The sequence below is a fragment of the Periplaneta americana genome, chromosome 14 (genome assembly GCF_040183065.1).
Source record: "Periplaneta americana isolate PAMFEO1 chromosome 14, P.americana_PAMFEO1_priV1, whole genome shotgun sequence".
In the NCBI taxonomy this organism is placed as follows: Eukaryota; Metazoa; Arthropoda; class Insecta; order Blattodea; family Blattidae; genus Periplaneta; species Periplaneta americana.
The window spans coordinates 14,921,000-14,942,692 of record NC_091130.1 but is presented as its reverse complement, the minus strand read 5'-3'; the positions used below and the strand labels follow the sequence as shown (position 1 = coordinate 14,942,692).

Here is a 21,693-nt window from a genome sequence, read left to right as displayed (position 1 = left end):
TGCTTGACCGCCAAGTCACAACTTGACTGTCTCGACCATATCGCACGGGGAAAGTTGAAGGAAAATCGAATTGCTTCAAGCACTTGACTCTTGTATACTAGCCCCGTCTGAATCAGGCTTAAGGTTAAAATTATGTCCACCAGTTAGGTTGATTCTGCAGTGTTTTGTTGTTAGTTATTGTTTAATTGTTACCGACATACCAACTTTAATTACCGGTACTTATTAGAAATAATAAAATGGTACTTACCATTACATCAGACGATTGAAGTCTTCACTCTCTGCTCTTAACGTGTGTCAGCTGTTGAAAAGATTGTGGGAAAACTGCGTGAAGTTCATTTTGTAATCAATGTCTTATGTTGTCAAAATTTTTCCTCTGTCAAAACAGAATTGGACCTATGTCTTTGTATACTTTTTGTCTACAACAATATCGTATGTAATTTTCACTCAATTAAAAACTATTTGTGGTGATAGAATGTTTATTCTAGGATTAATTACAGAAAAAATTTCTCTTGCAGGATTTGTTAAAATGTTTTTCACAAACTGTCGTAAATGAATATTCTTTGTCTTTAAATTACCTATACTGAATTCTCACTGTATTACACAATGAACAACACACCGAACAATAAACGTGCAGAACTAGCACCGCCACAACTACTTAACTACTTACAAAACTGGTTATAAGTTAGCATGACTCATTACAGCCAACCTTGACTACACAGTTCGATAAATTTCGGCCGTTCCTGATCAATCTAATTGGCGGACACCTGATACCAGATTCCTTTGTATGAGTATATCAAAATGTTTCAGCTTCCATGTTCTAATATTTCTATACTAATACACAAACAAAAACATACATGATTTTTTATTTCAGTATGGAACAACAATCCAGTACGAAGATCTAAATGTATATTGTATCCAACAATCCCTTTCAGACAGAGAATTCAAGCGACAAAAATAAAAATTAAACGAAATGAGACTTAAGTTTAGTTCACCATCTCCTAGCCAGTATAACCTCTGGATTGCAGAAACATAAAAACAAATTATAAAATTAACAGATTTCCTACTTAAACAATTGCTTGGAATGAAATCTGCTTACAGTGATACTGGCACTCATCTTTTTTCCTCAAATAAGAAATTTGAGAGCCAAAAATTTGGAAATGGTTGAAGATAGTGGATTGTGAAAGTTGTAATTCAAGTGCTGTCCTATGATATAAAGTCTCTACTGAGTTCAAACAATCTGTTTGTTTTGTTAGTAATTGCATGAACGTATTTCCATAACACAATTAAAGTAGTAATGATCCTTGAACTCCTTGTTCCTTATAAATTTGAAAATTACTAAAATTAATAGTACATTATGCAACGAGCCTATAATGAAGGTAATTAAGAAGTGAGTATGGATATTTATGAAACGAGCGCAAGCAAGTTTCATAATTTTCATACGAGCTTCTTAATTACCATTATAGGCGAGTTTCATACGACTTTTTATGCTCGACCATATTTCTAACTTGATATTATTAATTTTTTAGCAATGTCCCGTATGTTGTGAGATGTGCGCAGACGCGAAAGTATTGATTTTTTCCGAGGAACAGATGTCCACATTGACCTTGCTAGGCCATAAGAACCTACAGAGATAACATTGAAATTAAATTAGACATTGAAAAACGAGATGACAAATTGAATTTATTTGAATATTATTTACAATTAACGCTAATTATTATAGTAACAGAACATAACCTTCTGCGACAGCCTCCGTGACTTTTCGCTAATTCTCTTTCGATTGTATATCCGAGAATAATCGATACTTGCGGTTTTATAACGGTAGAAAGCTGACCTGTCATTGGCTGAACAGTTGTAACCTGAGTCGTCATTGGCTGAAAGACCTGACCTTTAATGAGTAGGTGTACTTTAATGACATGCATTAAAGGTCTGCTACCAGGTGTATAATTACTACATTTCGGCATGGTCGAGCATAAAGAATTTTAAAGGACGTAATTTATGTACTGTCAAATGGCAATAATTTCCTGATCAATCAATCTTCTTAATGTATCCAGCTGTTTGCTGACAACATCACTATAGTCCACTGTAGTCTATTCAGTTGTTGTTTTTCACGAGAAATGAGGGGTATTTTGATCGGTGTTCATTATAGCTAGTAGCCAGAGTTGGGGTGTAGTCAATATACAGGGTGTTTCAAAAATAGAGGGCAAAATTTCAGGTATGTATTCCCCATATCTAGACAATACAAAAAGTTCATTACAACATGTGTCCGGAAATACTTGGTTTCCGAGTTATGGCCTTCAAAACAGTGATATTCACCGGAACGTTTTTCTTCCCGCAGGCAGTTGCCTTTACAGAAGATGTTCAAAATGTCCATCTCCTGCTTGAATACAGTCCTCACATCGATGTCTCATGGCCCTGCGAACACGATCCCAATTCCAGGAGTATTGCGTATTTCCTCACAACCTGCCACAATTCGATTCCGAAGGGATTTCATGTCAGGGACCGGAGACGAATACACCAAAATGGCCCCACAAGTAGAAATCAATGGGGTTCAAATCAGATGAGATTGGAGGCCAAGCAATTGGGCCACTTCTACCAATCCTTCGATCAGGATATCTGCTGGTACAAACGACGAGCCAGCGCAGAATTGTCGTTTGCCTTATCATACATGAAGTTCACTTCTGCCAGCTTCTGATTTGAGTACATGTCGCACAGAACAACGCCAAACACAACACTCAATGTACCCTTTTCCTCGGAATTAACTGTCAAGAGTGTCCTCTGTTAATATCTGCTGTAAAGGCAACTATCTGCAGGTAGAAAAACGTTCTGGTGAATATCACACTTTTGAAGGTCATAACTCCGAAACCAAGCATTTCCGGACCCATGTTGTAATGAACTTTTTGTATTGTCTACATATGGGGAATACATACCTGAAATTATGCCCACTATTTTTTAAACACCCTGTATACTGCAGGGCTGTGTCTTCTACAACTGGTACTGATGATTTTAATTTATTTCTTTTGTGGTTTATGGATGGACAGTATAGAAGAATGTGTTCCAGATCTTCATCATGATTATTACACCACAGACAAGTAGGATTATCAGAAAGGTGAAATCGGTGTAGGTACAATTGAGTGACAATGTGACCTGTTCTTGTTAAAGATGTAAGTTCCTGATGAGCTTAATAAAAATTAGTGTATTACTTTAATGTATAATGCAGGGTGTTCAGAAGGAAAGTATCCAAAGGTACCTAGCCTATATAAAAAAACAAATTTCCTACAGTCCTCAGTTTGTTGTCCGACGATCACATGCTTTTCTGTATTGGAAGTTCCCGTCCATATTGCGTTCTAAAACGAAGCTGAACAGCACTAACTGACTTCAACTGGACTAGCCATAACAAGCAAGCAACCTGCTCCTGCAAGGTCGACATTTTTTATTGAGTTCGTTCAGCCACCAGCTGACACATATCCTTGATAAAACCTTAAAAGATTCCTTTTCCGATGGCGCAAATCATAAGTGTACATGAAAAATACTTGCCGAGATAAATTCATGTTTTATACCTTCCATTCGGACACACAGTATTAGTCTATTACATAAACAAACCAAAAGTTTTACACAGTAAGTGTCTGGCAGATGTGATGTTACAGGGAGGATAAATTTACAACAATGTCCTAAAAATCCACCACCATTTCCTTGATGTCTTCTCACTCACCTCCTCATGTTCTTGGTACTAGTTTCGCATAAAAAGGTCTGGGGGATAAAGTGACGCCATCATACCCATCAACCGATGGGGCAGGATATCCAGGAGGTAATGAGATTGAAAAGTTGTGAAGAAGCGATGAGAAGAAAAGAAACAAACTTGATCTGGCCAGCATTTCTCCAAGACAGCGTCTTTTTCCTGAAACAAAAAAAAATTAAATTACGTTATATAAGCAGAAAAATTGTAGAAGAAACTACAGGTTGAATTTAGATAAGAGCTTCGAACATTTTGTGGCCTGCTAACTGGCTGATGAACTCAGAAATGCATAGCTGTTTACCATGCATAGTCTGCTCTGGAAGATAGATAGATAGGTTTATTCGTTCCATAATATTCTTCCATTTGCTTTATAGCATAGAATAAAGAACATGACCAATTCTTACGTTTAAATATAAATGCAATACATATAAAATGCAAATATGAAATATGTACAGAATTAATACCTTAATAACAATAATATTTTATATAATGTAATATGTTTACCATTTAATAGTATTAAATGTACTGTGAAATGTCAAGAATTCATCTACAGAATAGAAAGTGTGAGATATTAAGTAATTTTTTAGTTTTACCTTAAATAATGCAGGGTTTTGGCTATGATTCTTAATGTCTTCAGGAAGACTATTGAACATTTTTATCGCCATGTAACGTACTCCCCTTTGATAGCATGATAAATTTGATGATGGCGTATGAAAATCATTCTTTCTGCAGGCATTTATACTATGTATGGCTGAGTTAGTTGGAAAATTTTCTTTATTACATAAGAGGAAATTTATTATAGAATATATGTATTGATTTTTTAAGGTTAGAATCTCTAATTTAAAAAAAAAATAATCTACATGATTCTCTAGCCTTTGCTCCAACTATTATTCTAATGGCTCTTTATTTGTAATAAGAATATATTTTTACTAGCTGCAGAATTTCCCCAAAATATTATTCCGTAGGACATTATGGAATGAAAATAGGCAAAATATATTGTCTTTAAGATACTGCTGTTTAGAAATTGTTGTAACGACCTAATTGCGAAGCATGCGAAGAGCTGATAGGAAAGAAAAAACGTTGTTAAAAATATACATACATATACCTTAAAGATGGTTCTGGAAGTGTTAACCCTCGGCTTATGTATATTGATAACAAACGAATAGAAAGTTTTACAAGAGTGAGTAAGTACAGATAATGTATGGCCAGCCTGTTCCCCCGACCTCAATCCTTGTAACTTTTATGTGTGGAAAAAGTTAAAAAATAAAGTGTATAAACCAAATCGACAACTGAGAAAGAAGTAAAAGAAAACATTCACCACGAAGTTTCCTAACTCTCTGAAGACAAACTGTGTTGAGTCAAGAGAAACTCAATCCACAGATGTAAGCAAGCCGAGGAACAGCACTCCCACCATCTTCTGTAAGAAGTGAGTATTTGAAACAATATACTTTCTTTCCCATCAGCTTACTCGACCATAGCAGGCTCGATCGTCAATTAGTGAGCAGAAAAATGTTCTGAATTCACGACTTTAAAATTTATCTTAATATGATTCTTGATTCTTTCATTGACAAATAATTATACTTACATTGTGCAAAGAAAAGCGAGAAAAACATTCAAGACTAAATAGCAAACATGGAAACAGAAATTCAAGGTATAAGTTTTTAGAATTCAACAGAGTAGGCAACTTCTCTGGTCTTACCCTGATGTTGGAACCTGAATGTATTTCCGAAATATTGAAAATTTCAAGTTCCAGGACACAGTGAATTATCCAAAAGTCTAATTCTAAGAAATGCAATGTATTTACATTTATTTCTGTCATGTCTCGTTTAAAAAATGTTTTGGGCGAAGTTCTCCTTGATATCCTTGATTAGCATACTTAATGAACTTGTTTACAAAAGTAACAAATAACTGTGTTAAACTCTTAATTCAATTAAACAATTTAAAAATGGCTTGTATTGAATTTCAGATGACGTGTCTTTAAAAATGTTTGCATATTTTATTTCAAATTAAGGAACAACTGGATAATACCCACGGCAGAGCAATGTCGATAGTCGACATTACTCACTGGCCACTAGTCACCAGGCCGTACCGAGCCGTGCCAAACAAAACACAATCGAAATGGTGGTAGTAAAATTCGCGACTATATTCTTAAATAAATCACTCTATTAGTCAAGTGCAAGATTTATGCAGTACAACGACGATATTTTGAATGCACTAAAAGAAAATGCTTATGTAGTAAGATCTTAAAGTAGGTTATGACAACGAAATAAAAAGGAAAAAGGTGTGGTTCACGGAATATCATTTAAATAACGGAAAGTAAATTTCCTGTTAATGTTCACCAAAGCATTAAGTACATAATTATGACCGCGTTGCAGTTTTATTTGTGGCCTAGAGAAAATACCTAGCCTTTTACGAAAAAAAAAAAAAAAACTTTTAGGGACCATGAAATTATTCACCACTTTAATTATATTACCATCTATCAATATTACGAAACAAAAACTGTCATAAAGGCCATGACCGACTAGAAACATCGATACCGAAGAGATAAATCCATTTGGCCGTGATGAAACAAAAGAAAATGCGAGAGAGATTTTAGTTCGAGATAAAATGGACACACAATTTTGATGAACTTACTGTTAGTAACTGGAGATCGCTTGTAAGATCTGTCTTAATCTTCTATGTAGAAATGTCGTCCAAGCAAATTGGTGGTCCAGGGAAAAATCATTGCAATAGATGAGAGTAACAGTGGTGCTATCTCTCAGTAATGTTCAGAACGAAGGAGGTAGAGAGAAAAAGAAACAAATTTCTCCTTCTAACGACACCACAGACCAAAATCATGTTCTTATGTTGGCAACATTGTGTATGTAGTTAAATTTGGTGGTAAACGTAACGGCATAGTTCAAAGCTACCGTGGTAATTCTTCAGTATAGCACAAATTAACATCAGCTATTTTGTTATAAGGTTATCTACTGCTTTTCTGCATCTCATGTTCTAAGTATTAGGTTCAACAATTCAAGTGACGAGAATAAATAAGTAAAACTTGTAATGTACTCAAATGAACTTAAAAAAAATTTATTTCTTTTAACACATTGTTTCTTGATCTATGTATTGTACTTATAAGATAAAATGACTCATGCTGAAAGCTGTCAAACTCACCGAATCCAAAAGGCACAAACCAGTCGTCTTGTACAACGCAGCCCTTGTCGTCCAAGAATCTCTGCGGCCTGAAGACTTCTGGATCACCCCAGTGCTCGGAGTCCATGTGTAAGCTCCACAAACTGACCAGTAATGTGGCGCCCTGAGGACAAATGAAAGGAAACTTTCTTTCTTATATGCAACTAGCCGTACCCGTGCGCTCCGCTGCACCCATTAGAAGTAAATATAAAGTAATTACATAATTAAAATAGGACATTTGATCCAGGGAACATTCATGTTTGATTGAAGGATAAATCGTTTAATATGTTACTTAATTTAAATTGTATTCAAAATATTAGAATGCGATCATTTTGATCCAGAGACCACTCATTTGGTGCAATGACAATTCCTTTAACAGGTTTCTTAATTGTTATTACCAATTATTTTTGGAAAAGCGAAAATTAACAGGAAAATTTTAGCTACAGATTTATTATTATGTTTATATTATATTATATTATATTATATTATATTATATTATATTCAGGGAACGGATTTATATGGACTAAAAATATATGAAATATGTAAATATATATGTAGTTATTTTTACCAAAATATGGAATTAAATATGGATTTTTACCAAAATATGGAATTAAATATGGACTTAAAATTATAAAAAAATGACTATGTACGTTAAATATTGGTACATTTTAATCAAACTAAACAAAAAATATAATGGACGTACCTTATCTTCCAATGTAGTTTCAACAAAACACAATTTTTATTGTCTGTTACCATAACAATAGGTTACAAACATTTCTTTCAAGTGCTGAAAAGTGAATCTTCTTCTATTGTCTCTGAGGATAGATTTATACTGACTAAAAGAGCGTTCGACGTCACAAGAAGTAACTGGTACATAATTCAATTTCACAATGTCTGCTGGGGATAAGTCCAAGTTAATCTTCACTGTTGATTCACCACTCATCACAGCAACAACCTTTTGTAGTTCTTCATATCCAGGGTTTTTTGAAAGTACAGTGTCCACCTTAGCTCTTACTACATCTGCAACTTTACCTCTACCACGATTCAGTTGTTCCACAGTACTATTTATAATTTCAAAACTTTCAGATAGTGAAAGGTGCCTATTTTGGAGACTTTTGAGCGTTTTTATGATGCATGAAAATGTATGCTGAATGTGAGCTAAGTCATTCTTCACACTTATGTCACAGGTAACTGTTTTCGCAGTATCAATTGAGACTGCATCTTCAGAGTCCAATGCAAGGAGAACATTGTTAATAGAGTCTATATGTTCGGCATAATATTCAACTGCTTCTAGCCATGTACCCCATCTAGTTAAAATTGGCTTTGGTGGCAATGGAATTTCAGGGTACATTTCTTTCAACACGTTAACTCTACTGGGAGCTTTGAGAAATACTTTTTTCACTGATGAAATCAACAAATCTACTTTAGGGAAATTGTCTCTGACCACTTCTGCCACACGATGAAATGCATGCGCCACACAAGTAAAATGAGTCAATTTAGGATATACAACAGATAATGCTTGTCCAGCTTTGACCATATAAGGGGCAGCATCGCTAATAAAGAATAACACATTATCGTACATAATACCCTTTGGCCACAGGATACCCATAGCTTCGTTGAACAGTTTAACTATAGTTTTGTTATTGCACTTTTCTAGAACATCACAATGTAAAAGAATTCGTTCAGAATATTGTTCACTTAACAAACCGATAACTACATTACCAACAAGTCTACCTTCTTTGTCGGGAGTCTCATCAATGGAAACCCAAATTGAACTATCTTTAATTTCATCTCTTATCTTCTGTATTGTCTCATCGTAGATGGATGGAGCATACGTCTTCCTAAGTGTTGACTCATCCGGGATTGTATGTTGAGTATATTTTTCAAGGAATTCCCTGAAGACCTTATTCTTTAGTTTGTAGAGAGGAATATCAGCAGAGATGAGAGAACGGCACAGGTCGATGTTAAACTCAGACCTTACATTCGATGTTGTTGGTTGTGTTAAAAACAATTGTCTCTGCTTGGAATTTAGTTGTTTGTTGGCCTGATGTTTACTAGTTGTAATGTGTTGTTGCACCAGGAACTTTTGTGTAGATGATACTGCACACTGACACAAATTACAAAATAATATTTTATTGTCAGTTGATAAACCATCTTCTTTAAATTCTGAAATGTAACTTGTTAGTTTTGATTTTAAATTGACTGAATGACGTACTTTTGGCATATTTACCGTCTTTATAGTATGATTTACAAAACTGAACCTATGTGTACTCTGACTGGCATTTAACTGTTGAGCTGCACAACTGAAGTCTGTTAAAAATTTTAAATTAAATTAATACAGTTTTGTAACTTACTTTCCCATTGTTGATAGGACTGCTAATTTTCAAATAACTCTGATGTTAAAGGGATTACTGAACATGTGTTTAAATCTCTATTGTTGAAATGTATTTTTAAAAGTTAATGGAATTTTGTTTTGTTTTATTGTTAAACCTAATATAATATGGACTGTTTTATATGAAATATGGAAAATATATGGAAATTAACGAAAATATGTACTAAACTCTAAAATATGGAAAATAAAAGTAGGATTTTTCAACCCTACACATTGTGAAACATAAAGATAATGCAAAATATAAATTATATTAGCTTTATAAGTAAATATGTATTTACATATAAATCCTTTCCCTGATTATATTATATTATATTATATTATATTATATTACATTATATTATATTATATTATATTATATTGAGGGAGGTGGGGTATGATGATAGAGACTGGATTAATCTTGCACAGGATAGGGACCGCTGGCGGGCTTATGTGAGGGCGGCAATGAACCTTCTGGTTCCTTAAAAGCCATTTGTAAGTAAGTAAGTATATTATATTATATTATATTATATTATATTATATTATATTATATTATATTATATTATATTATATTATATTATATTATATTATATTATGTAAAAAGTCTGTTGATAATGGATGTACTCGAATTAGAAAGTTTTTAATTTGTTGTGGGAGCTCTTGAATGTCAGGAGGAACAACTTTTACAACAGCGCAACATAATCTGCTTGGCTCATTACCCAATTTTTTTGCATTGCATTTTTTGCATATATATTTTATGTATTTTAACACGATTCAATTGAGCATAGTTAAAATTTGAATTATAAAATAATGGATTGCTAAGCTAACGTACTATTACTGCATACTAAATCAATACACTCTCGTTGTTCGTTAATTCTCTGAGATAAAAATGAATATGTTCATAAACATTATTTTCAGAAATACAGGAAATGAATATACAGAATAACCTATCAAGCTATTTTAATCTTACCTGTCCTCAATTCACTCACAAGTTACTGTAATAACATTATAGCATTATGTCCATCCAGAGAAACTACACTTTCCAATGATGAAATAATAATTAATTATACAAATCGGTTAATTTAGCTTCCGATATTACTTCATACAAACACAGAAACATTCTCTGTAGGCTATCTTTCATAGCTTTCGATTGTTGTGGCCAAGGCCCCTTATAGACGAAGTCATTTGTTTTTTATTTCAATACACCGCCTTAGATGACAGTTATTTTAATTTTTAAAACTCATTTATCTCATTAAATATCAGTCCTATCAAAATTTTTCAAAGACTAAAACTTATCAGAAATCATTTTTAAAGAAACTTTTGTTATGTAACATTTTTCACAAAAATCAATAATAAGCGAGATATTTCGATTTATTTAATTCGGGCCCCCTTATAACCTCCCTTTTAAATAATTTATTTTGAATGCCATATAGCCTAAAATCTAAGTTACAACGAACTTAATTTATATTCCAATTTTCATCGAAATCCGTTCAGCCATTATCGTGTGAAAAGGTAACAAACATACAGACAGACAGACAGACAGACAGACATACAAACAAAAATTTCAAAAAAGCGATTTCGGTTTCAGGGTGGTTAATTATACATGTTAGGACCAATTATTTTTGGAAAATCGAAAATTACCAGAAAATTTTCGGCTACAGATTTATTATTAGTATAGATTACTGATAAAAATTTATTAGAGGAAACTTTATTTTACAATGCCAGACCACACTAGAAATATTTACCTTTTTTAAACACAACAACACAAGAATAGGCTTGTATAAAACCTTAGCACAGCCAGTATTAAGCTATGGTAGTGAAGCGTGGACTGTGAAGAATAAAGATGTCAGTAGAATAACAGCAAGTGAGGTGAGGTTTATGAGAGCAACAGCTGGATATACTCGCTGGGATCATAAAAAAAATGAGGACCTAATGCAAGAACTTCAAATAGAACCCATTATGCAGTTCATCAGCAAATATCAACTTCAGTGGAAGGGTCATCTCGAACGAATGAATCGATGCAGAATTCCAAAAGCATTGTTTCATTATCATCCGTATGGCAAAATATCTCTAGGCCGTCCAAAGAAGAGATGGACTGAAAATTCTAGTTTGAGACCGTAACAGGCCACTTGGCCTAATACTTGTTAGGAAGATGACGAAACACAACAACGACAAGCCCTCTTTTGTTTTTACAACAATGACATGTAACTCTTATTCCATAGCCAACTGTGATTTAACATTGTATAGTTACACAGGTTAAAATCATCCTTAGCTATAATTAGTAATCATTTGTACCCAACAAACTTTTATTGTAAATGATTTCCTATGATTTCATATCATTTATCTTAATGTTTTCTTTTTCCTTTCAAATTGGTTTTAATGATTATTCTTTATGAATTGATTAGTAGGCCGATCTATTCGAACCCTTATTTAGGGTGGCTTTTTTTATTAAAAAATCTGTTTCCAACAATTATTACCATTCATTATCACTTGGATTCAGACATAAAATATACCTACTTTGAAATCAGTATTAGTTGAAATGAATATTAAGCCATTTTATAGAAATTCTTAACCAAATTTAATGCTATAAATCAAAGATAATATATGACTTAAATATAATTTGGGCAGATTAAAAAAACAAATAAATAAATAACAAAAATAAAATAAAAAACATTAACACAATACCACAGTCTGATATATACAGTCACGAAGCTCAATACGTAGTAAATATGCATCCATAGATAGTTGTTAACCACTAGGATCGCTAATATCGCCTCATTACAGATAATGCGAAATAGTACCGGCACAGTCTATTGTTCCTAGCACCCTCACAACTCAAGCTTCGTGACTGTATATACTAGACTGTGCTTATACATCTTTCAATTATTATTTTTTTAATGCTCAAGTTCTCTATTTCTACTAAAAGTTTATTAAATTAATATCTACATGTCAAGCATCTTTAAAAAAATACCATGAGAATGATACTGGATGTATTTTTGTGTAGTGCTTAAATAAGGAACTAATTAATAATGTACCGGTAGTTTAAAGGTTGGTTACTAAAATCTGGTTTAACTTACTGTTGACTTTCCTTAATCAAAACTTCTGATAAACAGGGACTTAAAGAATTCAAGTTTTGTAGTAAATAAAGTGTAGGAATATAAGTAAAATTAACTACAGACTTATTTACAATTCATTTAAATAAACCTTTGTTATATACTTCGAAGTAACTGCCATTTGCAAATGTTATGCCACATCAGATTCTAACTACTATCTGTCAATCATTGTGAAATGTAATTTACCTCTGGGATTGTGTGTCCCATCAAGACAGCATCTTTCAGAGCTCTATGAGGCAGGGCTGCTGGGGCAATGTTAGCACGTCGCTGCACTTCCATGATGACTGACTCAAGAAAACACAACCTGTCAGATAGATCAGAACGTCACATGTATCCTGTCACAATCACATTTGAAAACGATTTAAGTTACTGTACAGAAACTAATCTGCATATTATGTAGTGTGAGTGTGTGATGCAATTAGGACAGAGTGTGACAGTATTGATGCAATCAGATTGGCAGGAAAAACTCAAGCACTGCATACAGCCTGCTCATAGAAGATGAGAAATGTTATTTTATTTCAGCCAAAATTAGAATATTTAAGCTTAAGGAATGAATACTTTTGTAAGATACTAACTTTTACACTTTAAATTTCAAGATGAAGGTAATAAAATTTTAATGTATCTATGACTTTTAATAAAATTTAAAAATGCTAGAGTGTTCACATTCCACCAAAAATATTGTATAATATATTTTATACAGCTCTATAAAAAAACGTTGTGCACTGCTGCCCCTTATAGTGTAGAACGTGACAAAACTCACGGACTGGACAATATAAGAATATAATATGCTGTAATATATCCGAAAGAAAATTAGTTATTTTTTATTTATTTATCTAAACGATAACAGCTCCCTGTATTAACAGGCTGCCACAGAGACAGAGCATATTGAGCAATAGGCAGTTGGAAGTATAAATAATATACATATGTTTGAGTTGAAGGGAGTCTTACAACAACGACAAGAAATGACTGAATAAATAAGTAGCTACTAATTAATTAGTTGAAGATCATTGTTGACCGTAGAGATGGTTGCGGAGTATAAATATTGATCCTCTCAGAGCTGCAAGAACGATGTCATCAATTGCCTTCCTCTGTAGGCCGAAACGTTGCCAGGTCTGGAAGAAGAAACCGGGAATAGTTCCGCACGCTCCAACCATAAGGCCTATTACTTCAATTTGATGTAGACCGTATTTGTCCATGAAATATGGAACGGTACGTACATAGATGTCGTTTTTTTCCCTATTTACATCTTCAGGTTGGCTCTTTTGTTTTTCAAATCTAATGGTGGGATCGATGATGTAGCCATTGTTGTTATTTGGCGGGATGGCAATCATGTCTATTCTTCTTGTACTGCCATTGTCTGCCAGTCCGTGAACTTCTTCGAACACTTGAAAATTTATTGATCTAAACTGTTCGGCGATCATCGAACGAATTCTATGGTGTCGTGAGTTACGGAGTACTTCACCGTGCGGACAAGAGCCCAGGACATGTGCAAGTGTTTCTGGCTCTCTGTGGCATCGCCGACAGAGGATGTTATCCCAAGTCCTGCCTGGAAGGGAACGTACGGAAGAAATGTGTGCAGTCATTTTAATAGCTTCGCGCCACTCACTAGAGGTTAGGCCTTCACGATGTCGTATCCAGGAATTCACCAGAGTAAACTCGCTGTATAGCTCTACGCCAAGACCTTTCTGAGGTAGCTTAGCCTACGCGTCTAATTCCTTTTCTCGCAGTTTTTTTCCTCATACGTCGAGCGTCATACAAACTGGTTCGTGGGTCTTTAATTACGTCGGATGTCTCGGTTAACTGCAAAGATTTGACGCATTCGGTGCTTTCAGTAAAGAGATCTCGAGTGGCTGTGACGTAGGGATTGGCTGACAGTGCGAGGACGCGACAAGTATTGGCGTGCTGAAGATGGGCTTCCCACTCTGCTTTGAAGAGACCAAGACCTTTACACTTCATATCTGAATAAATAATATGGTCTGGAGTTCGACAGGGTTGTCCACTATCACCAACTTTATTTAATATTTATATAAATGAAATTATTTTAAAATGGAACCAAATCTACACATCAGGAATCAAAATAACCAGTGCTCTAACATTAAATACCTTACTCTTTGCCGATCAAGTCATAATTTCCAATTCAGAGGATAATTTACAAAGAGGATTATATACATTAAATAAAATATTAAAAAAAAGATTTTGGAGTGGAAATTTCAGCACAAAAATCAAAAGTAATGGCATTCTTAGAACAAGACCCAGTCAGAAGTAAGATAATACACAATAACCAATGCCTCGAACAAGTACAAAATTTCAATTATCTGGGTTGTGAAATACCTTATAAAATAAAAAAGATGTGAACAAGAAAATGACCAAATTTAGAAAAACTCTAGGAATAATAAACAATACATTAAAAGCTAAATTAGTACAAAAATTTACAAGAATAAAAATATATAATACACTAGCATTACCCTCCCTTTTATACGGAAGCGAGATTTGGACATTAAAGAAAAAAGACATGAACAGAATCAAAGCAACGGAAATGAAATTTTTCAGGAGAACAGCAGGATATACTCTTTTAGACCGAAAAAGGAATGAAGAAATTTTAGAACAATTAGCAGTAGAGTCAGTAGAAGAAAAAATCAACAGATACAAATTAAATTGGCTAGATCATGTAAGAAGAATGGAAAATTCAAGAATCCCAAAAATTATGATGCAGTATAAACCTAGAGGACATCGTAATTGTAATGTTATTTGTAATTGTAATTATAAATTTAATACTAATTGTAATTTTATTGTTTATATTGTAGTTGGAATCTCCTGGTAGAGGGGCAGAGAAGGCCTGACGCCCTTATCTCTACCAGGTTAAATAAATAAATAAATACTACTAATCGTCGACCAGGAAGACCTTTTAGAAGACTGCAAGATGGGGCCGAAACAGGTCTACAGAGGCCTAATTCGTGAAGGATGATGATGATGATGATGATGATGATGATGATGAATATGCTAACAGAAACCATATAATTCCTTTGTTTTTCACAAAGTCTCTTGTGGATTAAGTATGCAAGTTTCTGGATGAGAAAGTATCAGTTGATTCAGTCACTGGTATGTTTAAAATAAACAATAAATTCAATCAGTGAAGAAGATGGCAGAGCCAATCATTAAAAGCTTGGAAGCAACAATCCAACTCACCTGGCTTAAAACCCAAGAAGGATTATTCCATATCCAATGCCGGGAAAACCTCAAGTCGTACAATAAATAAGAAGTCAGAAATGCAATCATGCAAGATAGTATTCAAAGATAAACCACACATGTTGGGCCAATTATACAGTGTTCATAGATTTGATGAGAAACGTAAAAAATTATATATTACAGTTATATGAACACTAATAAATATAATATAATTATTAAAAAATTAGTAAAAGTCAGACATGTTTCGGAGATGCTTCTCCATCCTCAGTGACTTTACCACGACGGCTGGTTCAGGTGATCAAACCGCGTTGTTGCTTGGCTTAAAGGAGACTGACTTTTTTTTTTTCTGTATGTAAGTAGTTTTGATCTCATTTTGTATCCGAGTTTTTGTAGATTGTTTAACAATATGTCTAGAACCTCGAGAATCTATGTTCGGTTGGATATTGACGTATTTGGGTTTCAAGGCCTCCTTTAAGCAGGTTTTATTAAACCTAATTTTTTTATTTAAAAGTTCTATTTTAAGACGCACGTCGTAGTAAAAGTTGACCAATTTTTCTTTACTAGCTTTCTTCATATTCAAAGATAAACCACACATGTTGGGCCTTTAAGCCAAGCAACAACGCGGTTCGATCACCTGAACCAGCCTTCGTGGTAAAGTCACTGAGGATGGAGAAGCATCTCCGAAACATGTCTGACTTTTACTAATTTTTTAATAATTATATTATATTTATTAGTGTTCATATAACTGTAATATATAATTTTTTTTACGTTTCTCATGCAAGATAGTCTTTGTACCATCTAAAAACTGTAATTACGAAGGTTAGGCTCTTTTTTAAAGTAGGTAATCCTTAGAATTGAAATCTGTGTATTATATTGTAGACATATATAATTTATGTATTCCTATACGAAGATTTTATTATTTTTTTATTGTTTTCTTTGAACGAAGGGACATTTGCTCATTATACGTTTATTTATCTCTTAACCAGTCAGCTTTTTTTCAATTCTTCAGCTCTTCCTGACATATTTCCGTTGAAATATGACGACCTGCCTGTCCACACCTGTGGAGTAACGGCTAGTGCGTATGGCCGCGAAATCAGGTGGCCCGGGTTCGATTCCCGATCGGGACAAGTCACCTGGTTGAGGTTTTTTCCGGGGTTTTCCCTCAACCCAATATGAGCAAATGCTGGGTAACGTTCGGTGCTGGACCCCGGACTCATTTCACCGGCATTATCACCTTCACCTCATTCAGACACTAAATAACCTAGATGTTGATAAAGCGTCGTAAAATAACCTACTTAAATAAAAATGACAGCCTGTTTTTTTTTACGACTACTGTACTGCTTCCCCATACTAGTAACGAAAACGATCTGGCATCTTGTAGCACCTGGGTCTGTCCTGCAGAGTTGGCTGCCTGTCTCGTCCCACGACGCTGTCCAGCTCGGCCTGAGCGCGGCTCTGCACGTCTGGATGCAGCAACATGTACATCACTGCGAAGCCCAGGGTGTTGCTGGTGGTCTCCGAGCCCGCCATGAACAGGTCCAGGCACAGCGACACCAGCTGCAGGTCTGGCACAACATACATGAGAAGTCTCTATTTGTATTTCTATATGGCCTTGGATCCAGAGGCTAGAATGGTGTTTGTTATTGCTAATAGCATGCCGGACACACATAAAGATAGAACTTAGAAAAGACTAAGAACAGACTAGGACAGCGTTTCTCAAACTTTTCTGAAGTGGGGACCACTTTTTAAAGTCAGAACAGTTCTGCGGATCACCTCACTCTTGTTCCCTTCGAAAAAAAAATTATCATTTTTGTAGCATACTTTAATATACAGTAGAACTTGGTTATAGCGACCTCGTTTTGTGCAACACCTCGCCTATAACGTCAAATATTCTGTGGTCCCAACTAATTCCCCATAAGACATATGCTTTCCTACCTTGCTTAATACGACAAACGCATATGCGTCTATCTCGCATATAACGTCATTTTCAACCTCAGTTTGGAATAAGATTTCCTAAGAACCAAAGTATTTTAAGAAATATTTTGTTGAAATCTGACCCTGACAAATTATTTACTGTCCCCTTCTGTCACAGACCTCTGGAATGCAGGTGAATTCCCCACCCCATAGTAACCTGCCCGAATTCATGTGGTATTAGATCAGTTTCGACAAGAAGTTTTCACTAAGTGCACGCATTTTAACGCAGTATGGGCACTAAAAGAATTGAGTGACGCTTTAGAAGTCATTAGAATTATGAACACGTTCTATGAAGCTAGGAAGGGAGCAGTGAAATTGCAACTGAAATTATGAACATAGAACGTAATTCAGAAAGTGTGTATTGAGCAAGTACGAGACAACAGAGTAAAATGACTGATTACTTCACTCCTAAGTAAAGTAGTTTGGTGAGTATTGAACAAACTATTTTAATACAGAATATTGTATTTATAATTGTAGGCCTACGTGTATTTTATTATGTTCATGGTAGGCTTAAAAGTCAATACATAAATCTAAAATAAGTCTAATTAAGTTTATTATTTTTCATTTTCCACCTACTAGGTTGATAATGTGAATCTCGGTTACTACGACACTCGTTTATAACAACATAATGTTTAAGGTCCCTTGGATGTCGTTATAACCAAGTTCTACTGTAACAGTATACTTATATTTTAAAATATAATTAATAAATTAAAATTAATTTAATTCAATTACTTTTATATTAATATTAACTGCCGTAATTAAATTAATGTTAATAGAGGAAAATTCATTTTCGTTTTTTTTTTTTTAATAATTCAAGGTATTATAGTTTGGATAATATTTAACTTATTAACTAAAAAAAATAAATAAGTGTTGGTACCGTACTCACATTAATGAGATGGATGAGCCTGCCGATTCTTGCACAGTTGGACGTATGCTGGCAAGCTTAAGCCGGAGATTGTCACATACATCGAGTCGATTTCGGTACTTTACTTTTATTAGAGTTAGTGATGAAAACCCTTTCTCACACAGATACGCAGAAGCAAACTGAATATTATAAACTCTAAAGCACCATTGTACAGTTCACTGTATTCTCTTTTCACTTGTGATGAGGTCCAGAAATTAACCATACCTTCCGCTTGGAATTTCATTTTAAGTCCTGTGTCATTTGAGAGTAACAAATATAAATGACACTCGGGAGGAAATTAAACGCAGAATAAATATGGGAAATGCCTGTTATTATTCGGTTGAGAAGCTTTTGTCATCTAGTCTTCTGTCAAAAAATCTGAAAGTTAGAATTTATAAAACAGTTATATTACTGGTTGTTCTGTATGGTTGTGAAACTTGGACTCTCACTTTGAGAGAGGAACAGAGATTAAGGGTGTTTGAGAATAAGGTTGTTAGAAAAATATTTGGGGCTAAGAGGGATGAAGTTACAGGAGAATGGAGAAAGTTACACAACGCAGAGCTGCACGCATTGTGTACTTCACCTGACATAATTAGGAACATAAAATCCAGACGTTTGAGATGGGCAGGACATGTAGCACGTATGGGCGAATCCAGAAATGCATATAGAGTATTAGTTGGGAGGCCGGAGGGAAAAAGACCTTTGGAGAGGCCAAGACGTAGATGGGAAGATAATATTAAAATGGATTTGAGGGAGGTGGGATATGATGGTAGAGACTGGATTAATCTTGTTCAGGATAGGGACCAATGGCGGGCTTATGTGAGGGCGGCAATGAACCTCCGGGTTCCTTAAAAGCCAGTAAGTAAGTAAGTCATTCGAGAGTTCAATTAACTGTTCTCTTTCGCTCAATGAAAGTTTGTTATTTTCAATATTGCAATGAAGGAAATCACGAACCCATGAAAATCTTATTTTATTTATTTATTATTATTTAACCTGGTAGAGATAAGGCCATCAGAGTTGTATTATTGGTGTACGACGTACAGTACGTGACCATTTCAATGTGCAGACTGGGTGTCAGCAAACCTATTAAGAAAGTCATAAATACATGAAAAGGTTCGGTACTTTGGTCCTCTGTTATGAATTCGGGTGGTCCCTGGATGGATTGCAGGCGCCAGATTTGCAGGGAAATGACGGCAACAAACACCACGTTCATTGCACTTTAAATCCCTCTTTGGTTGTTGAGAGTAGAGTGGGAAGTCAGTAGACAGCTAGGGTAATAAATTCCATTAAATGTCAATACTGAGAGAAAAAGTGAAAGGCGATTGCCATGAGTCATTTAAAAACTGTGAGATTTTCAGGTATAGTAAATACGCAATTCGTTTGAATTTTATTTTTTTCTTCCGTCGTTTTTGAAGGACCACAAGGGAAGACCTCGAGGACCACAGGTGGTCCGCGGACTATAGTTTGAGAAACGCTGGACTAAGAAATTGTTGTCCGTAATTTTTGTAGGATAACAGAGTTCAGTCATATACAGCAGGGAATAAAATAGGTTTGTTACTTTTTAAGATTCAAGACAGATACTACCTTGCAAACATCCCAGATATTTCGAGGGATAGTAAGTAAACAGAGGCAATAAATAGATATAACTTCAGAAGAATCATATACCTACCATTGAACATTAAACCCGCTTTTCCATTCCTGGATTCCATTTCCTCAATAAACGAGTCGATCAAGTCACGAGCGCAATCACGGCTGAATGTGCTGCGATGCTCTTCTATTGTTTCCTGAAAAAAATAATGAACGTACACAATTCAAAGTCGAGTTTCATGGTACACTGCTACATTTTTTTAAATTGGTTTATTTTACGACGCTTTATCAACTGCTATGGTTATGTAGCATCTGAGTGAGATGAAAGTGATAATGCCAGCGAAATGAGTCCAGGATCCAGCGGCGAAAGTTACCCAGCATTTGTTCTTATGGCGTGAGGGACAACCCCGGAAAAAACCTCAACCAGGTACCGGTAACTTGTCCCAACCAGATCACTCGTTTCACAGTCAGGAATACTAACTGTTACTCCACAGACTACATTTTTTTTAATAAATTGTTGTTGCGATTTGCTAATGAGCAAGATGTACATTGAGTATGACAGAAAGGGTAGTAACGGAAACGGATGTTGTTCTCAATTAGGTGCCCACTTTCTTTTTTAATGTTACACGTTAAAAATAAACTCAATAACAATTTTACAATACAAATCAAGCTTTCAGGTATAACTCCCTGTAAAGTTGATTTGAATAATTTCGAGGAAAAAATTTTTCCGGGGCCAGGTATCGAACCCGGAATCTTTGGTTAAACGTACCAACGCTCTGCCAAGTGAGCTACCCGGGAACTCCAACAGACACCGATCCAATTTTTTCTCTCTATATCCACAGACCTCAAAGTGGGCTGACAACCGTCAAGCAACCAACATTGAGTGCACACCCGGTCCCGGAACAATTTTTCCCTCGAAATTCTTCAATTTTGCAATAATTAAATGACTGTCTATAATTTAAATAAAATAATGCAATATAATGAAAGAAAATGGTATAAATGCATTTCTATTATAAAATCCAATTACACTAGAATCGCCAAGAAAATTGCATTACCAGACAAAATTATTGAAGAAGAAACATTGGAAGAAACATTCAATAATTACTGGATGACATTTTCGAAGACATAAATAGACTTTCCACTACAAAATACACGAAGTTAGTAAGCACATTAGTAAGATACTTTGTTTTCCTTTTTTAATACTTCCCCTGCAATTTCTTATTCCATTTGATTGAAAAAAATTATTTTTCATTAAGAGTACTGGCAATAATGAATACATTATTAGTCATTGGGCTGGTAACATTCAGTAACATTTAATCTCCGTGTATGTTTGAATGTATTATCTAATATGCAGAGAGTAATAAATGTAGCATAGCAGTATAATGAAGTATCACAGTTTCTTTTAGTAGTGATGGTTGTGGTACGTCTAAGAAAAGTAAAATATATGATGCAGTAGTTGTTTCGAAAAATTAAAAGTTACATAACACTGACATAATAGTAGAGGATGTAAATGCATGTGCAGATCCATTTTCGGATGTTTCAAACAATCTGTTGGTGTTCAAAGCTAGTTGTTGTTGTCAATATTCTGTACTCTCTTTCTTCACAACTCAAATCAGAGTTTGTGAGTTTTTAAACTACTCTACATATAATTTTA

At 34.6% G+C, this 21,693-nt stretch overlaps 1 protein-coding gene across 2 annotated transcripts in view; it reads right to left on the bottom strand.

Annotated features, from left to right (window-relative positions):
* Positions 1–694: 694 nt before the first annotated feature.
* The window catches only part of LOC138713168 (methyl farnesoate epoxidase-like), a 37,468-nt gene continuing 16,469 nt past the window's right edge, over positions 695–21,693 (bottom strand). For both annotated transcript variants that reach the window (XM_069845013.1, XM_069845014.1), the window contains exons 4-8: positions 20,122–20,236; positions 16,959–17,139; positions 12,575–12,692; positions 6,890–7,031; positions 695–3,895 (exon numbers count right to left, since the gene is read on the bottom strand). In XM_069845013.1, the coding sequence (XP_069701114.1) occupies positions 3,714–3,895; positions 6,890–7,031; positions 12,575–12,692; positions 16,959–17,139; positions 20,122–20,236 (738 nt within the window). In that variant the 3' untranslated portion in view covers positions 695–3,713. The remainder of the gene's footprint in view (positions 3,896–6,889; positions 7,032–12,574; positions 12,693–16,958; positions 17,140–20,121; positions 20,237–21,693) is intronic.